This window comes from Delphinus delphis, chromosome 14 (assembly GCF_949987515.2).
Source record: "Delphinus delphis chromosome 14, mDelDel1.2, whole genome shotgun sequence".
Taxonomy (NCBI): domain Eukaryota; kingdom Metazoa; phylum Chordata; class Mammalia; order Artiodactyla; family Delphinidae; genus Delphinus; species Delphinus delphis.
Genome location: NC_082696.1, coordinates 69,181,817 through 69,204,452, shown reverse-complemented (window position 1 = coordinate 69,204,452; position 22,636 = coordinate 69,181,817). Strand labels below are relative to the sequence as shown.

At 35.7% G+C, this 22,636-nt stretch overlaps 1 protein-coding gene across 6 annotated transcripts in view; it reads right to left on the bottom strand.

Moving 5' to 3' along the window:
- The window catches only part of SNX14 (sorting nexin 14), a 67,861-nt gene that overhangs the window by 15,168 nt on the left and 30,057 nt on the right, over positions 1-22,636 (bottom strand). For 3 of the 6 annotated variants that reach the window (XM_060030262.1, XM_060030264.1, XM_060030263.1), the window contains exons 9-18: positions 21,944-22,019; positions 20,742-20,786; positions 20,559-20,639; positions 20,344-20,458; positions 17,748-17,903; positions 17,264-17,388; positions 16,520-16,578; positions 15,133-15,159; positions 12,940-13,072; positions 5,052-5,253 (exon numbers count right to left, since the gene is read on the bottom strand). In XM_060030262.1, coding sequence (XP_059886245.1) covers positions 5,052-5,253; positions 12,940-13,072; positions 15,133-15,159; positions 16,520-16,578; positions 17,264-17,388; positions 17,748-17,903; positions 20,344-20,458; positions 20,559-20,639; positions 20,742-20,786; positions 21,944-22,019 — 1,019 coding nt within the window. The remainder of the gene's footprint in view (positions 1-5,051; positions 5,254-12,939; positions 13,073-15,132; positions 15,160-16,519; positions 16,579-17,263; positions 17,389-17,747; positions 17,904-20,343; positions 20,459-20,558; positions 20,640-20,741; positions 20,787-21,943; positions 22,020-22,636) is intronic. The other 3 variants (XM_060030265.1, XM_060030266.1, XM_060030267.1) reach the window with 2 other exon arrangements.

Here is a 22,636-nt window from a genome sequence, read left to right as displayed (position 1 = left end):
AGAGAGTTCCAAATAACAGGGTCCTCCACAGATCTTTCCTGGATAGCCACAGCTCTATTCCTGGCTTCTGCTGAGATGATTGATCCATGAGTCACATGCCTGATCTCTTCAGCAAACCATTGTTCAGCCACACCCTTGGCTTTTTTCCAGAGCATGATATATGGATAGTTTGAGAATTTTCCAAACCTTCAAGTTCTAGTTCTTTTTTTTTTTTTGACTATCCCTATGTCTATTGTTTTTTTAACACTTTTATTGGAGTATAATTGCTTTACAATGGTGTGTTAGTTTCTGCTTTATAACAAAGTGAATCAGCTATACATATACATATATCCCCATATCTCCTCCCTCTTGTATCTCCCTCCCACCCTCCCTATCCCACGCCTCTAGGTGGTCAAAAGCACTGAGGTGATCTCCCTGTGCTATGCGGCTGCTTCCCACTAGCTATCTATTTTACATTTGATAGTATATATAAGTCCATGCCACTCTCTCACTTCGTCCCAGCTTACCCTTCCCCCTCCCCGTATCCTCAAGTCCATTCTCTACTTCCGCGTCTTTATCCCTGTCCTGCCCCTAGGTTCTTCATAACCAGTGTTTTTTGTTTGTTTGTTTTTTAGATTCTATATATGTATGTGTTAGCATATGGTATTTGTTTTTCTCTTTCTTACTTACTTCACTCTGTATGACAGACTCTAGGTCCATCCACCTCACTACAAATAACTCAATTTCATTTCTTTTTATGGCTGAGTAATATTCCATTGTATATATGTGCCACATCTTCTTTATCCATTCATCTGTCGATGGACACTTAGGTTGCTTCCATGTCCTGGCTATTGTAAATAGAGCTGCAACGATCATTGTGGTACATGACTCTTTTTGAATTATGGTTTTCTCAGGGTATATGCCCAGTAGTGGGATTGCTGGGTCATATGGTAGTTCTATTTTTAGTTTATTAAGGAACCTCGATACTGTTCTCCAAATGACTGTATCAATTTACATTCCCACCAACAGTGCAAGAGGGTTCCCTTTTCTCCACACCTTCTCCAGCATTTATTGTTTGTAGATTTTTTGATGATAGCCATTCTGATTGGTGTGAGGTGACACCTCATTGTAGTTTTGATTAGCCAAAACAATCTTGAGAAAAAAGAACAAAGCTAGAGGTATCATGCTCCCTGATTTTAAACTGTACTACAAACCTATAATAATCAAACAAGTATGGTACTGGCATAAAAACAGACACATAGATCAATGGAACAGAAGAGAGAGCCCAGAAATAAACCCACACATATATGGTCAATTAATTTATGACAATGGAGGCAAGAATATACAGTGGGGAAAGGAGAGCCTCTTCTGTCCTTTAATAAGTAAACATTGTTGAGCAGCAAACTCAAGTGGAGGAACAAACTCAAGTGTTTTCTACAAATAACTAGTCAGGACTCTTTAAAAAAGTGTCAAGTTCATTAAAGACAAGGGAAGACTGAGAAACTATCACAGAACATAGGAGACTAAGGAGACAAGACTAAATTCAGTGTGGGATCCTGGGTTGGATCCTGAACCAGAAAGAGGGTATTAGTGGGAAAACTGGTGAAATTCAAATGAATATCCCATCAATGCTAATTTCCTGGTTTCAATCATTGTACTATGGTTTTATAAGATGTCAATACAAGGGGAAGCTGGGTAAAGGGTGTATGACAACTTTCTGTACTATTTTTTGCAACCTTTCTGTAACCGTCTTAGTCTGCTCAGGCTGCTATAACAAAACACCATAAACTGGGTGGCTTATTTTATTTTTTTTTTAATTTATTTATTTAATTTATTTATTTTTGGCTGCATTGGATCTTCATTGCTGTGCGCAGGCTTTCTCTAGCTGTGTTGAGCAGGGGCTACTCTTCGTTACAATGTGTGGGCTTCTCATTGCAGTGGCTTCTCTTGTTGTGCAGCATGGGCTCTAGGCACACAGGCATCAGTAGTTGTGGAGCACAGGCTCAGTAGTTGTGGCTCGCAGGCTCAGTAATTGTGGAGCATGGGCTTAGTTGCTGTGCGGCATGTGGGATCTTCCTGGACCAGGGATCGAACCCATGTCCCCTGCATTGGCAGGCAGATTCTTAAACACTGCGCCACCAGTGTGACTTATTTTTAAAAATTAAAATAAAAATAGGGACATACCTGGTGGTCCAGGGGTTAAGACTCCACTCTCCCAAAGCAGGGGGCCTGGGTTCGATCCCTGGTCAGGGAACTAGAGCCCACATGCAGCAACTAAGAACCCACATGCCACAACTAAAGATCCCACAGGCAGCAATGAAGATCCCACACACAGCAGCAAAGATCCCGCGTGCCGCAACCAAGATCCGGCGCGGTCAAATAAATAAATAAATAAATAAAATTAGGGCTTCCCTGGTGGCTCAGTGGTTAAGAATATGCCTGCCAATTCAGGGGACATGGGTTTGATCCCTGGTCCAGGAAGATCCCACATGTAGTGGAGCAACTAAGCCCATGTGCCACAACTACTGAGCCTGAGCTCCAGAGCCTGTGAGCCACAACTACTGAGCCTGTGCACCACAACTACTGAAGCCCGTGCTCCTAGAGCCCGTGCTCCACAACAAGAAAAGCCACCACAATGAGAAGCCCGCACACCGCAACAAAGAGTTAGCCCCTGCTCGCTGCAACTAGAGAAAGCCCGCGTGCAGCAACAAAGATCCAATGCAGCCAAAAATTAATAAATAAATTTTTTTAAAAATTTTATAAATTAAAATTAAAATTAATAAATGGTGTTGGGAAAACTGAACAGCTACATGCAAAAGAATGAAACTGGACCACTATCTTACACCATGTAAAAAAATTAACTGAAAATAAATGAAAGATTTGCATGAAAGACTTGAAACCATAAAACTCCTAGAAGAAAACACAGGTGGCAAGCTCCCTGACATTGGTTTTAGTGATTTTTTTGTTTTCATCTGACTCTAAAGGCAAGGGAAACAAAGCAAAAATAAACAAATGGGACTACATCAAACAAAAAGATTTTGCACAGTGAAGGAAACCATCAACAATACAAAAAGGCAATCTACTGAATGGGAGAAGGTATTTGCAAAGCATATAATCTAATAAGGGCTTGATATCCCATATACATAAAGAACTCACACAATTCAATAACAAAAACACCTATTAAAAAATGGACAGATGATCTGAATAGACATTTTTCCAAAGAATACATATAGATGGCTAAACAGACACATGATAAGACGCTCAACATCACTAATCATCAGGGAAATGCAAATCAAAACCACAATGAGATACCACCTCACACCTGTCAGAATGGCCACTGTGAAAAAGACAAGAAATAACAAGTGCTGATGAGGATGTGGTAAGAAGGGAACCCTTGTGTACTGCTGGTGGGAATGTAAATTGGTGCAGTCACTATGGAAAACAGTATGGAAGTTCCTCAAAAAATTACAAACAGATTTACCATATCATCCAACAATTCCACTGCCGGGTATCTATCCAAAAAAACACTAATTCGAAAAGATATATGCACTCCTATATTCACTGCAACATTATTTGCAATAAACAAGACATGGAAACAACCTAAATGTCCATCAACAGATGAATGGATAGAGAAGGTGTGGTATATGTATACAATGGAATACTACTCAGCCATTTAAAAAGAATGAAATCTTGCCATTTGTAACAACATGGATGGACCTTGAGGGTATTAAGCTGAATGAAATAAGTCAAAGAAAGACAAATAGCACATGATTTCACTTATACATGGAATCTAAAAAACAAAACAAACAAACCAAAACAAAATGCAGACTCATACAGGGATCAGACGGGTGGCTGCCAGAGAAGGACAAAATGGGTGAAGGTGATCAAGTAGTACAAACTTCCAGTTATAAAATAAATAAGTCATAGGGATATAAAGTACAGCATGGGGAACACAGTCAATAATATTGTATTAACTTTGTATGGTGAAGGACGGTAACCAGACTTATTGTGGTGATCATTTTGCAGTGTATCCAAATGCAGAATCACTATACTGAATCACTATATTGTACCTAAAACTAATGTAATAATGTATGTCAATTATACCTCAATAAAAAGCAATTTATTTATATTGATAGGGATTTATATCTGAATAGTCAAACATTTTAAATAATTTTCTGAGAGCCAAGAACACTGAGAGAAAAGCCAGATTTTAAGTACTAGGCACAGCAAAGAATTGAATCCAGAAGTTAACTAGGGTATTCCTTTCCAAATTCTTTTTAACACTTAAAATTCCTATCAGCAGAAACAGCAGACAAAAGACGTAAGTGACTGTGTTTGAAACTGAAATGAAACTCTAATATCGACAAAGGTTTGTCTGTATACTTATTAAAATGCTGAGATAGAACAGCATCTAGCAAGACCAAACAGAAGTTACAGCAAAATCCAGTAGCAGTGACTCAGAACTGAAGAGAACAAGATCCTGCCTGGTATTTAACTACAATAGGGAATATCATTGCTAGCTACTCTGAGCATTCTTCCTTCCCCATTCCTATACTTTATGTTCCTATGCATGAAACAGGATCAGCTTCTGAGAAAAATCAAACACCTAATACTTTTTGAAAAATAAATAAGGGGAATCATTAGCACTGACCTTCATCTTATCACTTCGTCACTCCTCTCTCGAAACCGTTTCCTAACCCTGCCACTTTTTCCTTCTTTCCTCACAGACTGTCCCTTCTTCCTGAGGTCAACTTTATTTTTCTGCTCATCATTCCCAAAATGTGCACAACTTTGATGTGTTTTTGCTTATACAGACTGCCCACTCTCTTGGACAAAGCCCAGGGTGGCGAATATTTATCCTGCTGTGGATGCTGTTTACCCCTGTCTCGACTGTAACACACGGATGAAATAACCAAAAGAAAAAAGACAGCAAAACATAAAGAAAACTTGTAAAGTTGTGTTTGATCATATTTTTACCAATTATTATTAGCCCACAACAATGGAGGGGGAGAAATGCTGTCTTAATCATTTTAATACCTGATTAGTGCTATATGCATTAATAATATTAATACCTGCTCTTCTATCATTTCTTTCAACATCAATACAAAACACTGGTATTCTCTCCTTTTTCTCCTTCCTTTCAGAGGAGGTATCTTCAAAAAAGTCTACATATGGAATGCTAATTTTCCATGCAGCAAGGTTTCGAGGAGTATTAGGTGTGTTCACAGCTTCCACTGGAGAATCATCTTCCATTACAACAATACCTTCTTCAATCTGGAAAAAAAATCATCAGAAAAAAAAATTAATACTTCCAGGACCTTTATACCTGTAGCATATGAGATGTAACTACAAAGTAATATGCCCATATAAAGTCTATAATTTTTTAATACTTTTGAAATTAAGTGATATCAAATTTTCTACTGAAAAGGTTAAGGATATAAAACTAACAAGTTACTAGCATCAACTCCAGGTTTTGTTGCATCACCAATATATGAAAATTCAACAGAATATAAGACACTTCAGCAATTACTGGAAAAGATATTAAAAATACACAAATACAGAAAAATATTTAACTCTGATAATAAGAAGTAGAAATTACTGTACTGATATCTTTCATTTAGGAATGTAAAATTTTATAACAGCCACTGATGGAAACTGCACAGATAAACTGGATATGCAATATATTGTTGGTTACAAGATATACCTGTACGATCCTTTTAGAAAGTGTTTTGCCCATATACATTTATCAATATAAGAAGCCATAAAACAGTTTCAACCAAGTTAATTCCATTTCTGGCAACTTATTCTAACACAAGCATTTATTTTAGACAAATAAACTGTGAAAAAGGCACAAGTATAAATATATTCACTGCAGCATTAGATAATATAAAATTAGAAAAAAGGTCTGAAAGGGACCCACCTCTATATAATTAAGATTGTTTTTTCATCTCCTAGCTTCTAAAATTTTAATAATATAAATATTTAAAATAAATATTCTTTAAAATATTACTTGAAGAACAATTATTTTAAAAAAACAGTGTTAAACATGTTCTAGAAATAAACATGCAGAAAGAAGGGGAAAAAAATGTCTGTCTTCACTAAATCGGAAAAGAATCTCTGAATTGGCACATTATAACACCTGGTCACCTAGACATCTCTGATTCATGTTAAAGGGGGCAAAATTTTACAGATAAAACACAACCATCTTGAACACACTTTTTTAAGGAAATGAGTCAAAGGTTGTAGCGCTTAAGAGAATTGGGAACAGTCTAGTCAGAGCAAACCAGTAGAGAAGAGGTATTTCTTTCCAGAATTCTAGCACCCTACCTTCACTCTCCATTCTACTCTCTTCCCACACCTGGTAGCCAACTCTCTTCTAAGTGAATTCTTTTCCTCCCCCACTAAGTCCCTTGGCAATTATCCCTTTTTCTGTTCCTGTCCTAAAATGGCTTTCTGTCACCCCTAATAAGACTGTTAAGAATCTTAGGAGGACTTCTTAATGCTCTGTTGAAAACAAAAATGTCTTCCAGGCCTAAAACAATGAAACTGTAAAAACAGACGATAAGTGTTAGTTCTTGCCTTTTGGGGACAAGGCTATCTATCTCCTTACAAACCTGGAAGAAAAACAGAGAAGCATGTGTGAGGGAAACACCCACTCCACTGCTTGGAATCTGAGGTACAGGGCAGCATTTTCCATGGTTATTACAACTGTAATTTTGTTAACAGACTTGGCTTTTGACGAGAAATGATAAAATGAATCATAAAATGATAGAAAATTTGTTTAACAAGCTGACTAAAAGCCAAGAAATGGGACATTCTTAAATAAAAATCAATCTAAGAAACAAAATAGAAAATTCTTAACATAAAAATATCAATAAAAGACAAAGAACAAAGTTTAATATTTTATTACTGCTACCATTTAAATGGTGTTTATATCAAAAAAGTAAATGAAAAATCTCTAGGGCAATATTTCTTCAAGAATTTTCAGGGATTCCTTTAATATTATTTAAAAATATATAACCAAAATTTTATAAAAAGGAAAACCAAGTGCTTTCTCATTTTCAAACAGATGTTCCCGCTACAAAGAAGACAGGGAATAAAACAGGCAGAGGATAAAAGGCAAAGAGATGTCCCCCTATTTCCTTGAGAAATACTATAATTTAACTCATTATTAGCCTTTCCTATGTTGGGGATAACTGCCAATATACCAATGGGCGTATTACGTTCCAGAAGTTTATCTGTGAATCAGTTCTGAACTTGGACAGAAATGCATTTTCAGACAGACCCAACCTTACATAGAAGACTTTGGTTCCCAGGCCAGTATACATATGCCAATTTAACTTATAATTTATCTGATGGTATTATAACACTGTATAGTACTTACTGCACTTACTGTGTGCTGGGCACTGTCCCAAGTGCTTCATATATATCACTTATTACTCCTCACAACACCCATATACAAGCTAGATACTATTATCCCCATTTCACATGTGAGGAAGTTAAATCAAAATAAAATTAAGCAATTTACCCAAGGTCACATAGCAAGGAGGCACTGCTACCAAATGATCACGTCAAGTTGATCCTTTTCTAAAAAAATAAAAATCTTCCAGGTCTCAATTTTGGATCACATACCACTTTAGCCCTGGCAGTGAGACTGGCAATTTCCCTTTCCCATACACTTCCTAAACAAGGCAAAGGAGATTTCCCCGAGGTCCCACAGTTTAGAACTAGCACAGTACCCCCAAATCCTAAGTGGGACTATCTTGGTCTGGTTTAACACCCTAGCCACCTCCTGTCTTTTCTCTTCAGAGTACTAACAATTAGTTTGCCCTCTTACCCTACTTTCCATTATTACTATCTTTGCTTCCAATCAAGAATTTCCAAGACAACCCTTAGAATGGGAGAAAATATTTGCAAATGAAGCAACTGGCAAGGGATTAATCTCCAAAATATACAACAGCTCATGCAGCTCAATATCAAAAAAATAAATAACCCATTCAAAAAATGGGCAGATCTAAATAGACATTTCTCCAAAGAAGACATACAGATGGCCAAAAAGCACATGAAAAGATGCTCAACATCACTATTAGAGAAATGCACATCAAAACTACAATGAGGTATCACCGCACACCAGAGAGAATGACCATCATCAAAAAATCAACAAACAAGACTTCCCTGGTGGCTCGGTGGCTAAGAATCTGCCTGCCAACGCAGGGGACACAGGTTCGATCCCTGGTCCAGGAAGATCCCACATGCCGTGGAGCAACTAAGCCTGTGTGCCACAACTACTGAGCCTATGCTCTAGAGACCACGAGCCACAACTACTGAAGCCCGCACGCCTAGAGCCTGTGCTCTGCAACAAGAGAAGCCACTGTGGTGAGAAACCCGCACACTGCAACGAAGAGCAGCCCCTGCTTGCTGCAACTAGAGGAAGCCCGCACACAGTGACGACCCAATGCAGCCAAAAATAAATTTAAAAATAAAAAAAAAAAATCTACAAACAATAAATGCTGGAAGGGTGTGGAGAAAAGGGAACCCTCCTACGCTGTTGGTAGGAATGTAAATTCGTACAGCCATTATGGAGAACAGTATGGAGGTTCCTTAAAAAACTAAAATTAGAACTACCATATGACCCAGCAATCCCACTCTTAAGCATATACCCAGAGGAAACTATAATTCAAAAAGATACATGCACCCCAATGTTCATTGCAGCACTATTTACAATAGCCAGGACATGGAAGCAACCTAAGTGTCCATCAACAGAGGAATGGATAAAAGAAGATGTGGTACATATATACAATGGAATATTACTCAGCCATAAAAAAGAAAAAATAATGCCATTTGCAACAACGTGGATGGACCCAGAGATTGTCATACTGAGTGAAGTAAGTCAGACACAGAAAGACAAATATCTCATGATATTGCTTATATGTGGAATCTAAAAAAAAAGCATACAAATGAACTTATTTACAAAACAGAAGTAGAGTCACAGATGCAGAAAACAAACTTATGGTTAACGGGGTAAGGTGGGGGGTAAATTGGGAGATAGACTGACGTATACACACTACTATATATAAAATAGATAACTAATAAGAACCTGCTGTATAGCACAGGGAACTCTATTCAACACTATGTAATAGCCTATATGGGAGAAGAATCTAAAAAAAAAAAAAGAGTGTATATGTGTATATGTATGACTGATTCGCTTTGCTGTACACCTGGAACTAACACAACATTGTAAATCAACTATACTCCATTAAAAATTAAACAAAAAATTATACTTCAATAAAAAATAAGTAAATAAAGACCAATAAAGAATTTCCTTCCTCCTTGGGCCACTACAAAACAGAACAAACTTTCTCAGCTTTTTAAAGATAGCCTCCTGGATTTGCCTGGTGGCGCAGTGGTTAAGAATCCACCTGCCTATGGTACTGGCACAAAAACAGAAAGATAGATCAATGGAACAGGATAGAAAGCCCAGAGATAAACCCATGCACATATAGACACCTTATCTTTGATAAAGGTGGCAGTAATGTACAGTGGAGAAAGGACAGCCTCTTCAATAAGTGGTGCTGGGAAAACTGGACAGGTACATGTAAAAGTATGAGATTAGATCACTCCCTAACACCATACACAAAAATAAGCTCAAAATGGATTAAAGACCTACATGTAAGGCCAGAAACTATCAAACTCTTAGAGGAAAACATAGGCAGAACACTCTATGACATAAATCACAGCAAGATCCTTTCTGATCCACCTCCTAGAGTAATGGAAATAAAAACAAAAATAAACAAATGGGACCTAATGAAACTTCAAAGCTTTTGCACAGCAAAGGAAACCATAAACAAGACCAAAAGACAACCCTCAGAATGCAAGAAAATATTTGCAAATGAAGCAACCGACAAAGGATTAATCTCCAAAATTTACAAGCAGCTCATGCAGCTCAATAACAAGAAAACAAACAACCCAATCCAAAAATGGGCAGAAGACCTAAATAGACATTTCTCCAAAGAAGATATACAGACTGCCAACAAACACATGAAAGAATGCTCAACATCATTAATCATTAGAGAAATGCAAATCAAAACTACAATGAGATATCATCTCACACCAGTCAGAATGGCCATCATCAAAAAATCTAGAAACAATAAATGCTGGAGAGGGTGTGGAGAAAAGGGAACACTCTTGCACTGCTGGTGGGAATGTGAATTGGTTCAGCCACTATGGAGAACAGTATGGAGGTTCCTTAAAAAACTACAAATAGAACTACCATATGACCCAGCAATCCCACTACTGGGCATATACCCTGAGAAAACCAAAATTCAAAAAGAGTCATGTACCAAAATGTTCATTGCAGCTCTATTTACAATAGCCCAGAGATGGAAACAACCTAAGTGCCCATCATCGGATGAATGGATAAAGAAGATGTGGCACATATATACAATGGAATATTACTCAGCCATAAAAAGAAACGAAATTGAGCTATTTGTAATGAGGTGGATAGACCTAGAGTCTGTCATACAGAGTGAAGTAAGTCAGAAAGAGAAAGACAAATACCGTATGCTAACACATATATATGGAATTTAAGAAAAAAAATGTCATGAAGAACCTAGGGGTAAAGCAGGAATAAAGACGCAGACCTCTTAGAGAACGGACTTGAGGTTATGGGGAGGGGGAAGGGTGAGCTGTGACGGGGCGAGAAAGAGTCATGGGCATATACACACTAACAAACGTAGTAAGGTAGATAGCTAGTGGGAAGCAGCCGCATGGCACAGGGATATTGGCTCGGTGCTTTGTGACAGCCTGGAGGGGTGGGATAGGGAGGGTGGGAGGGAGGGAGACGCAACAGGGAAGAGATATGGGAACATATGTATATGGATAACTGATTCACTTTGTTATGGAGCAGAAACTAACACACCATTGTAAAGCAATTGTACCCCAATAAAGATGTTAAAAAAAAAAAAAAAAAGAAAGAAATAGGTATACCATTTTTCATACCAAAAAAAAAAAAAAAAAGAATCCACCTGCCAATGCAGGGGACAAGGGTTCGATCCCTGGTCCAGAAGATCCCACATGCCACAGAGCAACTAAGCCCATGTGCCACGACTACTGAGCCTGCACTCTAGAGCCCGCAAGCCACAACTACTGAAGCCCACGCGCCTAGAGCCTGTGCAGACCAAAAAAAAAAAAAAAAGCCTCCTATTCCTGAAGCAAAACTATAGCTTGTATTTCAAGTAATTGGGAAGAACAAAAAAGAAAAAGTACATCTTTCCCCATAAAAATTATGTTTCGAGTTCACAATAACATGGGTAAATGCTTTTGTTATATTAAGTTATATTTAAGTTATATTTTGTTATATTAAGTGGGCAGAGATCAGGATAGCAATCTACATATAGCCTAATTTATGGGGGTGGGAAGGGGAAAGATATTTTTAAAAAACAGAATCACAAGAATGTTAATAGAAGTAGTTATTGGGTGGCAGAATTACTGGTGGTATTTTAAATTTTTTTCTATTTTTCTATACTATTAAAAAATTGAGATGCTTAAAATCTAAAAACATAAACATTGTTTTTTTTAAAAGACTCCCTCCTCTGGTCTACTGTCTTTCTTCTACCCATACTTTTAAGGAAAATATGGGCATGAAAAGAATGCTGTATTTGGATTATCTAAAAAGAAAAAAAAGGATTAAATAAGTTTTTCTTCCATTAAAATTATTGTGAAGAAGCAATGAATCTTTTTAACAATTTATCAGTGCAAAGGGACAAAGGCTGAAAGGAAGGGGTAAAGAGGAAAAATAGGTTTATTTACTCTTCCCTCCCCACTTCCTTCTTCTTGGTCATTACCAATCCAATCACTAATATTCATCCCTTTTATACCCAGGATAGTAAATTTCTTAAGAGCAAAGTTTAGGTCTTAATCATCTTTTTATCTCCAGTGCTGAGACATTAAAAGGCAAAATGAAGACCCAGGATGTCTGTTCAATAAAGATTTTTTAAACAAATGCAAAGTACAAATGAGATAATATCTGCCTTTATAGAACTCCTTAATTGGTAGGAAAGACAATCATAAACATACTTTCAAATACATAAATTAAATCGTAATTTCAGGGAATTCCCTGGCAGTCCAGTGGTTAGGACTCAGAGCTTTCACTGCCAGGGCCCGGGTTCGATCCCTGGTGGGGGAACTAAGATCCCACAAGTCCTGCTGCGCAGCCAAAAAAAAAAAAAATCGTAATTTCAAACACAACGTGGTACATGTTTTAACATATGATCTAACAGAAGCAAAAAAAGGAGGGAATGTTCAATTCTGCTTGGGGACTCAGGTAGGGGCTTATGGGAAGAAACTAGATTCTGAAAGATAAGTATGAATTTTCTAGGTAAATAAAGGGGGGAAAAAGGCATTTCAAGCAAAACAACATGTGAAAAGACAGAGAAATAAAATAGCATGGAGGGTATAATGTGCTTATAAATCTGGGATCTTGTTAAAATGTAAATTATGATTCAGCAGGTCTAGGATGAAGCCTGAGATTCTGTACTGATAACAAGCTCCCAGGTAATGCTGATGCTGCTGGTCCACAGATCACAGTCTGAATATCAAGGGGTTAGGTCAGACATCGATTAACACAACTCCGTGTGCCTGGCCATGTGGTTAGAAAGAGATAAGATCAGGATATGAAGTAAAAGCTTAATCAAAATGTGGTAAATTGTTTGACTATTTAGCAGTATATCAGCTTAACAGAAACCATCTGGCCATAGTAAGCAATAACTTAGTGCTCAGGAATTTAAAAAATTAGATTAGCACCATGAAACTGTAATGACTAGTGAAAGAATGGGAAACATAAACAAAATCTGAAGTAAGAAGTTAAGATTAAGAAAAGGGAAAATAACAAGCATAACCAATTTTTTATGCCACATTAAGTCTGAAATTATACATACAACAAACTGAAGAATTTTTACTTACAAAGTCATCTTCACCTTCAGCTAAGCCATAATTAGGCAACATAGCTCCCTCCATTGTGGTGCTCTTGAAGACTCCTTTAATTTTGCTACCTATTCGGCTAATTCCAAATGATTCTCCTCTCTTCTGTGTGCTCCTAAATATTAAACAAAAATGTATCAAGAACACAGTAAATTATTACATTATCACAATGGTCCAGTTTACTGTAAACAATAATAAAAATGGTTGCAAAAAGGGTAAACTGAAGGTATAGCTAAACATAACTTTTTGGAGTTCTCAGTCATAGACTGTCTCAACATCTCTATAGCCAAAAGTGACAGAACATTTAAAGTTTAAATTTGAGGGGATGAATTAATGGGACAATATTTATTAACAAACATTTGAAATTTACCTACTATTTAACCTTAAAACATTAACTGAACTAAAAAGAATAAAAGATGAGAGCCCCCTAGTGGTGCATATTTCTTACTGCCATACATTTTTTGAAATAAATTAAAAATGTGGTTAGACCAACGTTCAAAATAGACTATCCTATTCAAACTGTACTGTACTGCTAAAAAAGCACAGTGTAACAGGAAAAAAACAAAACAAAACAATGACCTTCTCAGTACTTTATTTTTAGATGGAAAAACAAAAAAATTCTGAAAATTTTCTTCAACTTTATAATCATATAAATACTCAAAAGAAGAATGAAGTATAAAATACACCATATATAACTTCAAAATAATAACAAGAAAAAATAAAATGCCAAAGGGAAGGGTTAGCAATGAACATAAAGATAAAAGCAAATGTAGCCTAAGGAAGAAGCTTGCTCTGCCATATATATTAAATAATGGTTTTGTAATTTTTTTCAAAAGTGAATTTCTAAAAGCAACAACAAAAAAAGCAGCAAAAATTTCCTCCCCTACAGCCTACTTATTATTGCCTCATGTTTCAACAAATAAAAACATAACTTTTATCCAATTTAAAACTCACTATGTAATACTGCCCTTACGACAGATGTCCAAAGAAAAATGACCATTTTAAAATTCAAGGAGATTGGTGTTGAAGGCCTAACTTAACGAATAGCTATTATTCCGATAAGAAAACGTATTTATAAAAATAATGCAACAGGGCTTCCCCGTTGGCACAGTGGTTGAGAGTCCGCCTGCCGATGTAGGGGACACGGGTTCGTGCCCCGGTCCGGGAAGATCCCACATGCCGCGGAGTAGCTGGGCCCATGAGCCATGGCCGCTGAGCCTGTGCGTCCGGAGCCTGTGCTCCGCAACGGGAGAGGCCACAACAGTGAGAGGCCCGCGTACCGCAAAAAAAAAATAAATAAAATAATAATAATAATAATAATGCAACAGTTACAGAAATAAAAGTAAATTGATGAAGTGTCAAATGCACCAGTATATTAGTGATATGTGCATTTTATACATGTTCAAGGAGTAAATCAAACTTATTTTAAAACTGGAAAAACTCTAATAGTAAGTAGTAGTAGTAAAAAGGATACTTAAACTAGAATATTGTTTTACTTAAACAAGCATGCAATTAGTGTTTTTAAAAAATCCAGGATTATAAATATAACTTTCTATGAGAGAAGAAATTTTTCTGAAAAAAAATATGAAAATCTTAACAAAATATTATTAAAATCTCTAGGATCTAGATAGATTATGCTAGTAGACCTAGATTATAAAACAGTTGGGCTTTTTGAAATGACATATTTTTTAAATATTTCACTTGTGATTACACCCAGAAATACTGAAATATTGTACTTCTTGCTTTAAAGAAAGTTCTTTAAACACAAATAATTCTAAAAGAAATTTAGCAAGATCAATAACAACAACAACAAAGAATGAGTCAACAGCCTTAAAAAGCTAAATACTGGATTTTTCACTTTATTTTTATGCTGACATTTTAATTTTCTGATGACATATACAATGCTATTTCAAAAAGGAGACCTCTAGAATAAAAGTAGAGGTTAATCTTAAAAGGATGTCCCAGGGCATTCCCTGGTGGCCTAGTGGTTAGGATTCTAGGCTTTCACTGCCCTGGCCCAGGTTCAATCCCTGGTCCAGGAACTAAGATCCCTCAAGCTGTGCGGCGTGGCCAAAAAAAAAAAAAGGATATCCCAAATACCTGATATAAAGGCAGTAATTGGAGTTAAACAGATAATTTATACAGAAAAGAATCACATGCTGTCTCAAGACTTACCGAAAATCATCCAAACTTAGGCTACTTCTGCAATAACAGACATGTGAAATTACACAAGGAAAAGAGAAAGAGAAAGCCCAGATATTAAACAAGTTTCACTTTAGAACATAAAACAAAATTTAAAAGTTACACAGATGGATAGCATTATGAATAACATGATAAAGGAAAGAGAAACAAACACAATGGCTATTTTGGGGGGGTTGGAATCTGAATTCTAGATCATTTTAAAGAAAGTTTTTAAAAACTCAATATGTCAGGAAATAATTCTGGTTTTTTGCCCTCATTTAGGCAAACCATTTGTTTGATACAGTGGAAAATATTCAGAGACTAAGCCACCAAAAACTTGGCATCGAAAACAAACTTGTATTTTCTAATATGGAATTCATGTCTATATTAGATATAATTGTGCATGCTCCACACATTTTTAGTTTGAGTATTTTTTTAAGTTATGACTTAAACTAAGAAGCAAAGTTAACAAAAGATCCCTAAATATTTTTTAAGTTATGCTTTAAGTATGGAATGAAACAGAAGAGTAGGTTAATATTAATTAACATGCATTAAAATTTTACTTTTTAAATGCAATTAAATAGAATGTAGACATAAAACATATGAATAAACATTTTACATATTTTAAGTCATCTAACAGCAAATCAGCAATGCTACCCTAAATTTTCAATGAAAGAATGTTAAGAAAGGCTTTTACTTATTCTATTGATATATAGGTAAATCAATCAAGTATCACAGAAGCAGAGTCCTGACAAGACTGATAGCTAACGTTAAGAGTCAGGTCAATATAAAGAAAAACTAAAGACTATAAGCAGTACCCAGAATGAAAACAACCCATATTTTCTTCCTATTAATTTTATATTCTAAAGCCAGCAAAATTAGTGCCTTCATATGTTGAAGACAACTAGGTGTTCACCAAGTGGCAAAGACAGCTTTCCATCTCTGAGGTTATGACTCTGACTTACACTTAGCTACTCAGCAGGCTAATAAGGTAAAAGAACCACTTCCTCTTTCGCAGTCCTATACAGGAGTTTCACTAAAATTAATAAATGGGAAAAAAACAAACTACTCTCTAAAACTGAGTTATCTGTGGATTTCAATTATGCATGCAGTCCATAGTCTCCAATAAAGCAGGTGATCAAGCAATAATAATTATGAGATTAACAAGGCAATGGTGTACATATCTTGTTAAATTTTTCTGAAAGAATGTCAGGCATTTTCACATTACTATATGTAGTATAGCTCTACAATTCCTTAGTAATCCTGTCTACTTATGTAGCAAGGAAACCAGATTAATAAAGATAATGATGTTATCACAGAATGATTAGCGTCAACAAGAACCAAAAAAAAGAAAAACATATATATGATTGAATATACCTACCTGTTGAGTTTTGAATTGCGTGTTGGTGATTCTGCACCTCTTAAAAGTTGTCTGAAATACTTAAAAAATAATTATGATTTATTAAACCAATATTTGATATTGAAACTTGCTACTTCACCTTACTGATTTGAGCTTAAAGGAAACATTACTTAAATCAAGTGAATACAACCACAGTCAAACAGAGTAAGGATTAAGATATTGCAAATGGAGGTATTCAAGCCACTTGACTTCTACAAGTCTGTAAATAACGTATATACAAGAAGAATGGGGGACTTCCCTCGTGCTCCAGCGGTTAAGACTCTGTGTTCCCAATGCAGGGGACCCGGGTTCGATCCCTGATCAGGGAACTAGATCCTGCATGCTGCAACTAAAGATCGTGCGTGCCGCAACTAAGACCCAGCTCAGCCAAATAAATAAATAAATAAATATTTTAAAAAGAAGAAGAATGGGGTTTCTGCATCACCACTACAAAGCCACTCAGGCATATGGCAAATCAGATAGACCAATTTGGTTGCAATCTTCTAGTCACATATATACAAACATGGTTTTGGTATTAAGAATTGTTGTTATAACCAACTTCTAATCTCCATTAACTTATGTAGTGGAAAATAGTATTCATTTTCTTAATTAACCATGTTTTATTTTCCTGTTTATTTTGTTATTTGCATTACTCATGTAACGTTATCAAAGCCACTAATAAATTTTGAGGAAAAATCTTCAAACAAGATTAATATTTTGACTAACCTCATCACTGTGGCAAAACATAGGAGTAAACACATTTTCCAAGAGAGAAAGTACATGTTCATATGCTTCAAAAAGACATCTCATAGTCTGAAGTTTCACAACATCTATATATGGGCCTTCAGCAACTGTTAAAAAAATTATATTGCAAAAATTGTTTATGAAAAGCACAAATACATTATATATTAGTTTAAAGTTCATTACAGTGAAAAGAGCATACAAACAATACTAAGACTGTTTTGCAGAAAATCCACTGTAAGGTACAGATCACACTAGAGAGGAATTAGAACAACCAAGCTCCAGTTCTGGCAAGTATTAGTTATGTGAATTGTGAATAAGTTTCTTCATCAAAGCTTTCATCTTGTTAGTAAAATAGGATAATGCCTGCCTGTGTATCTCACACAGCTGTTGCAATAAGCAGGGAATACAAGAGAAAACTCTGAAAAGAGTAAAAGAGCTACAGAATTCATCCTCATCTTTTACTTACTTTTTTGAATCTCTTCTACAATGAAGGGATCAAATCGAATTTTGTCAATACTTTCATCCAAACAATATGTTTTATAAATCTTTTGCAACTCTTCATGAAGAGACAGCATTTCATCATTTGATAACTCTGGTCGCAAAATTCTGTCATTGAATTCCTCTAGCAAATTCAGAAAGAATAAAAAAAAAGAATTATTTTCATAGAATAAAACTACTCAATGAAAACTTCATGTTCCCACTCTAATTGTGATCAATATTAAAAGCAGCAAATATAAGCAATCTACTCATCATTTTAAGATTTTTAAAAAGATTTAATTGGGAGTAAAACAACTGCTGAGATGAAAGAGAAGCTCAATCAAATATTTTATATACGAATATAAAATGCATAAATATTTCCATAGCAATACAAATTTTCTAAAATTTAGAATAATAAACACACTTGTAAAATTCTGTTTAAAGAACATATTGGATTAATTTCTTATACCAAGGGTCTTTAATATTTTGAAATTTGATTCCCTAAATAACAGTGAAAACTAAGGCTTTTTTTAGTCCCAATGTTTTTAAACAATATTTCTGTCCATCATGGAGGCTGTAGACTAGTGATGGAGCTCAGAGTCTGAACAAATCAATCTTTTTTTCCTAAAATGTGAAAGAACAGCATTAGGAAAGCCAAAATATTGACTACCATTTTTTTTTTTTTTTTTTTTTTTTTTTTTTTTTTGCGGTACGCGGGCCTCTCACTGTTGTGGCCTCTCCCGTTGCGGAGCACAGGCTCCGGACGCGCAGGCTCAGCGGCCATGGCTCACGGGCCCAGCCGCTTCACGGCACGTGGAATCCTCCCGGACCAGGGCAAGAACCCGTGTCCCCTGCATCGGCAGGCGGACTCTCAACCACTGCGCCACCAGGGAAGTCCTTGACTGCCCTTTTTTTTTTTTTTACTACAAGAGGTAGTATGGAAGCTTACCCCTTAATTCTTAATTATCCAAACTGAAACCCAGTGAGGTAAGGAAGGAGTTTTTAAAAAAAGGAAAAACTGGAAGAGAACATATAAGATCTTTGGGATGATAGCAAATTCATATAATTGGAGTCTCAAAAAGAAAGGAGAGAGAAAATAAGGCAGAATGCTTGAAGAGGTAACAGCCAAGAATTTTCAAAAATGATGAAAAACACCAACATTCAAGTAAAATTCGAGCAGAATAAATTTTTTTTAAACTACACATTACAGTCAAATTGCTGAAACCCCCAAAGAGAAAACTGAAAAACCAATCAGGGAGAAAAGGGACATACATACAGGGGAACAAACATAAGAATGGAAGTTAATTTCTCCTGAGAAACAATGGTGCTGTTCAAAAGGTAATGGAAGAATGATTTAGAATTAGAATGTTGAATGAAAAAAACCCATCAACCTAAAATTTTATATTTGGTAAAAATATCCTTTTAAAATGAATATAAAATAACATCTTTTCAGACAAAAGTTAAGAGAATTTACCCCCAGCTGAATGGTACTATAAGAAATGCAAAAAAAAAAAAAAAAAAAAGTACTTCAGCAGAAGGAAAATGATATAGAAACCGGTTCTGCAGAAAAAAATAAAGACCACCAGAAAAGTAAATATGCCAATAACTATCGGGGCCAAAATATGTGTGTGTGTGTGCACGTGTGTGTGTAAGAATGTGCACAGCAGCTTTATTCAGAATAGCCCCAAAGTGGAAGCAGTCCAGATAGCCATCTACAAGGAGAATGAATAAAGAAAGAGTGGTATCCTCATACAAAAGAATACTACACATAGCAGTAAAAAAGAGCAAACCACTCATCTACACAACACCATGATTCAATCTTAAAAAGCACTATCCTCAATCAATGAAGCCAGGCACAAAAGAGTACATACTATGAGATTCCATTTATATAAGGAAACTGTACAGGCAAAATTAATCTGTGGTGAGAGAAATGAGATCAGTGATTGCTTTGGAAGGAGTGGGAGCAGGGGTGGATCATTTGGGAAGGGCCCTAAGGGAACTTTCTAGGGTGATGGAAATGGTCTTTATCTCAATAAAGGTGTAGGTTTGTAGGTTATAAAGAGTGCAGATTTGTCAAAACTGATTAAACTGTATATTTAAGTTCTATGAGTTTCACTGTAAATTATACCTCAATTTTTAAAAAGCTATATTTAAAAAAGAAATTAGGTACATTAAAAAATTAGTCTGCTCACAGAGTCCACACAGTGTCTCTAAATCTAATAATGTAAAATGTTATAGAACTTCTAGCCAAAATAAAACATTTTTGTATTTGATTATTGAATCAAAATAATCCTTAATAAAAACTGTGACAAAGTGCTAATGACTGGGTCTTTAACATATTTTCATTATTCTGAATTTTTGGCAGTTATTTTTCTGCTAAGAGGATTTGGTTGAAGTCAGTTACAGATTATGTTCCAATGTGGAAAGGAGTGGACACTTGAGAGATAACTCACAGGTACTCTTAGAGTATCTAGCAAATGAAATTTAGTACAATAACAGATGACAGCTACAACATCTGATCTAAACAGTCAAACATATGACAAAGTTTAACAATGACTTTTGTAAAGTACACAGATAAGCCTCACCCACAGTCAGACAAATTTGCAACACGTGCACTGCTCCTTCTTGTTTCAGAAAGTTCATAAACCGAAATAAGAGATCTTGTTGCTCTCTGATTTGCTTCAATTCTAACTTCAGCACCTTGATACAACATGGGAGAAAGAGTAAGTTAGAGCTATGTAAATACATGATAAAATTGTTTATATCAAAAGTAATATAAGTTATTGCCGAAAATACTTACAGATGGTTTTTTATTTCTAGGTTCTGCAAATTTCTGCAAGAATGGAACCAAAGGGGAAGGTGGTTCAGTTGCTTTTTCAGGCTTTGAAGAAAGAATTAATTCAGTAACATGTCATTTGATTTTACAGATGTGAATCAAAACTCAATGCAATCTGAAGTACTTTCTAACACGTTCAATACTCACTGGACTGTCATCTATGAAGATGATAAGCAAATGATTCACAGTATCCTAATGGAAAATAATAAACAAGGATCAAAATAAATCCATTACCGCGTTCTGCCCAGAATTCTCAAAGCTTTTATCATATTATGAAAGTTTCTGGAAAAATGAAGAAACAAATGGAGCAGTGGCAAAGCATCTGCACTTATGTAATACAGAGGGGCTTTTTAAAAATCTACAATACAGGGTTCTTCGGACTTCCCTGGTGGTCCAGTGGTAAAGAATCCACCTTCCAATGCAGGGGACACGGGTTCAATCCCTGGTCCGGGAAGATCCCACATGCCACAGGGCAACTAAGCCCATGCACCACAACTACTGAGCTCAACCACCTCAACTAGAGAGCCTGCATACCACAAACTACAGAGCCCACACGCCCTGGAGCCTGTGCGCCACCACTAAAGAGAGAAAACCCACATGCCACAACCAGAGAGAAGCCCACGCACCGCAATGAAGAGCCCATGCAGCACAACGAAAGATCCCACATTCCTCAACAAAGATCCCGCGTGCCGCAACTAAGACCCAATGCAGCCAAAAATAAATAAAATAAATAAATAATAAATAAATCTTAAAAACAAAATCTACGATACAGGGTTCTCAACTTTTGTGAAAATGGGAAAAGAAAAGTTATTCTGACTTTGGCATTCAAAACATTTATCAATTATCCCTATTTCTTCAAAATCTTACTGGATCAAAAGTAAAAGCAGCCCAAGTATCCATCAATAGATGAATGAATACGCAAAATGTAACATATACCTAAAATGAAATATTACTCAGCCTTGAAAAGGAAGGGAATTCTGATATATGCTACAATGCAGATGAACACTGAGGATATTATGCTAAGTAAAATAAGCCAAATACTGCAAATACTGCATCATTCTACTAATATGTGGTAACTAGAGTAGTCAAATTCATAGAGACAGAAAGTACAATCAGGAAGTAGAGTTGCCAGGGGCCAGGAGGAATAGAGAATTACTGTTTACATGGGTACAGAGTTTCAGTTTTACAAGATAAAAAGAGTTCTGGAGATAAGTAATGGTGGTGGTTGCTCAACAATATAAATGTATTTAATACCACTGAACTGTACATAGAAAAACATTTAAGATGGTAAATTTTATATTTTATGTATCTTATCACAATTAAAGAAAAAAATGTTTTTTACGTCTTACTGGATCAGCTAGGAAATCCAAAGAAGGGAGGAACACTGAACCAGAGAGAATCTCTCTTAAAAGTAAGGTCAGGGACCTGGAAAAAGGAACAATATTGTACATATTTAGTGATTTACATCAGTTCTTACCTGGGAACCTTGTTATTATGCAGACTATGATCAGTAGGTCTGGGGATGCCCTGAGATTCCGCCACCTCTAACAAGCCCCCAAGTAACGCTCATGCTACTGGTTCACAGACCGCACCCAGAGCCCTTAACTGGCTAAAAGAGAATACTACTGAAGAGGAAGAAAGCATTTCCTCAGCAGGAGGAACCTGAGTGAGCATTAGAAAAACACCACCTCAAATATGAAAATTTTACATATAGTAAATTAATATGTAAAACCTAATACCTGTAACAGTATAATTTTTATAATTAATTTAAATTATTATAAAACAATTTGTTTAAAGTAAAAACATTTTAATTAAAATATTTTTTAAATTTAATTAAAAATTTTAAAGACAATAAAGTAATATTTAAAGTACATCACTAAAAATAAGCCATGGTTGTATGTATTGTACAGCACAGGGAAATATAGCCATTATTTTGCAATAACTCTAAATGGAGTATAATCTATAAAAATATTGAATTACTAAGTTGTACACCTGAAACTAATTTAACGTTATAAATTATACTTCAATTTAAATAAATAAAA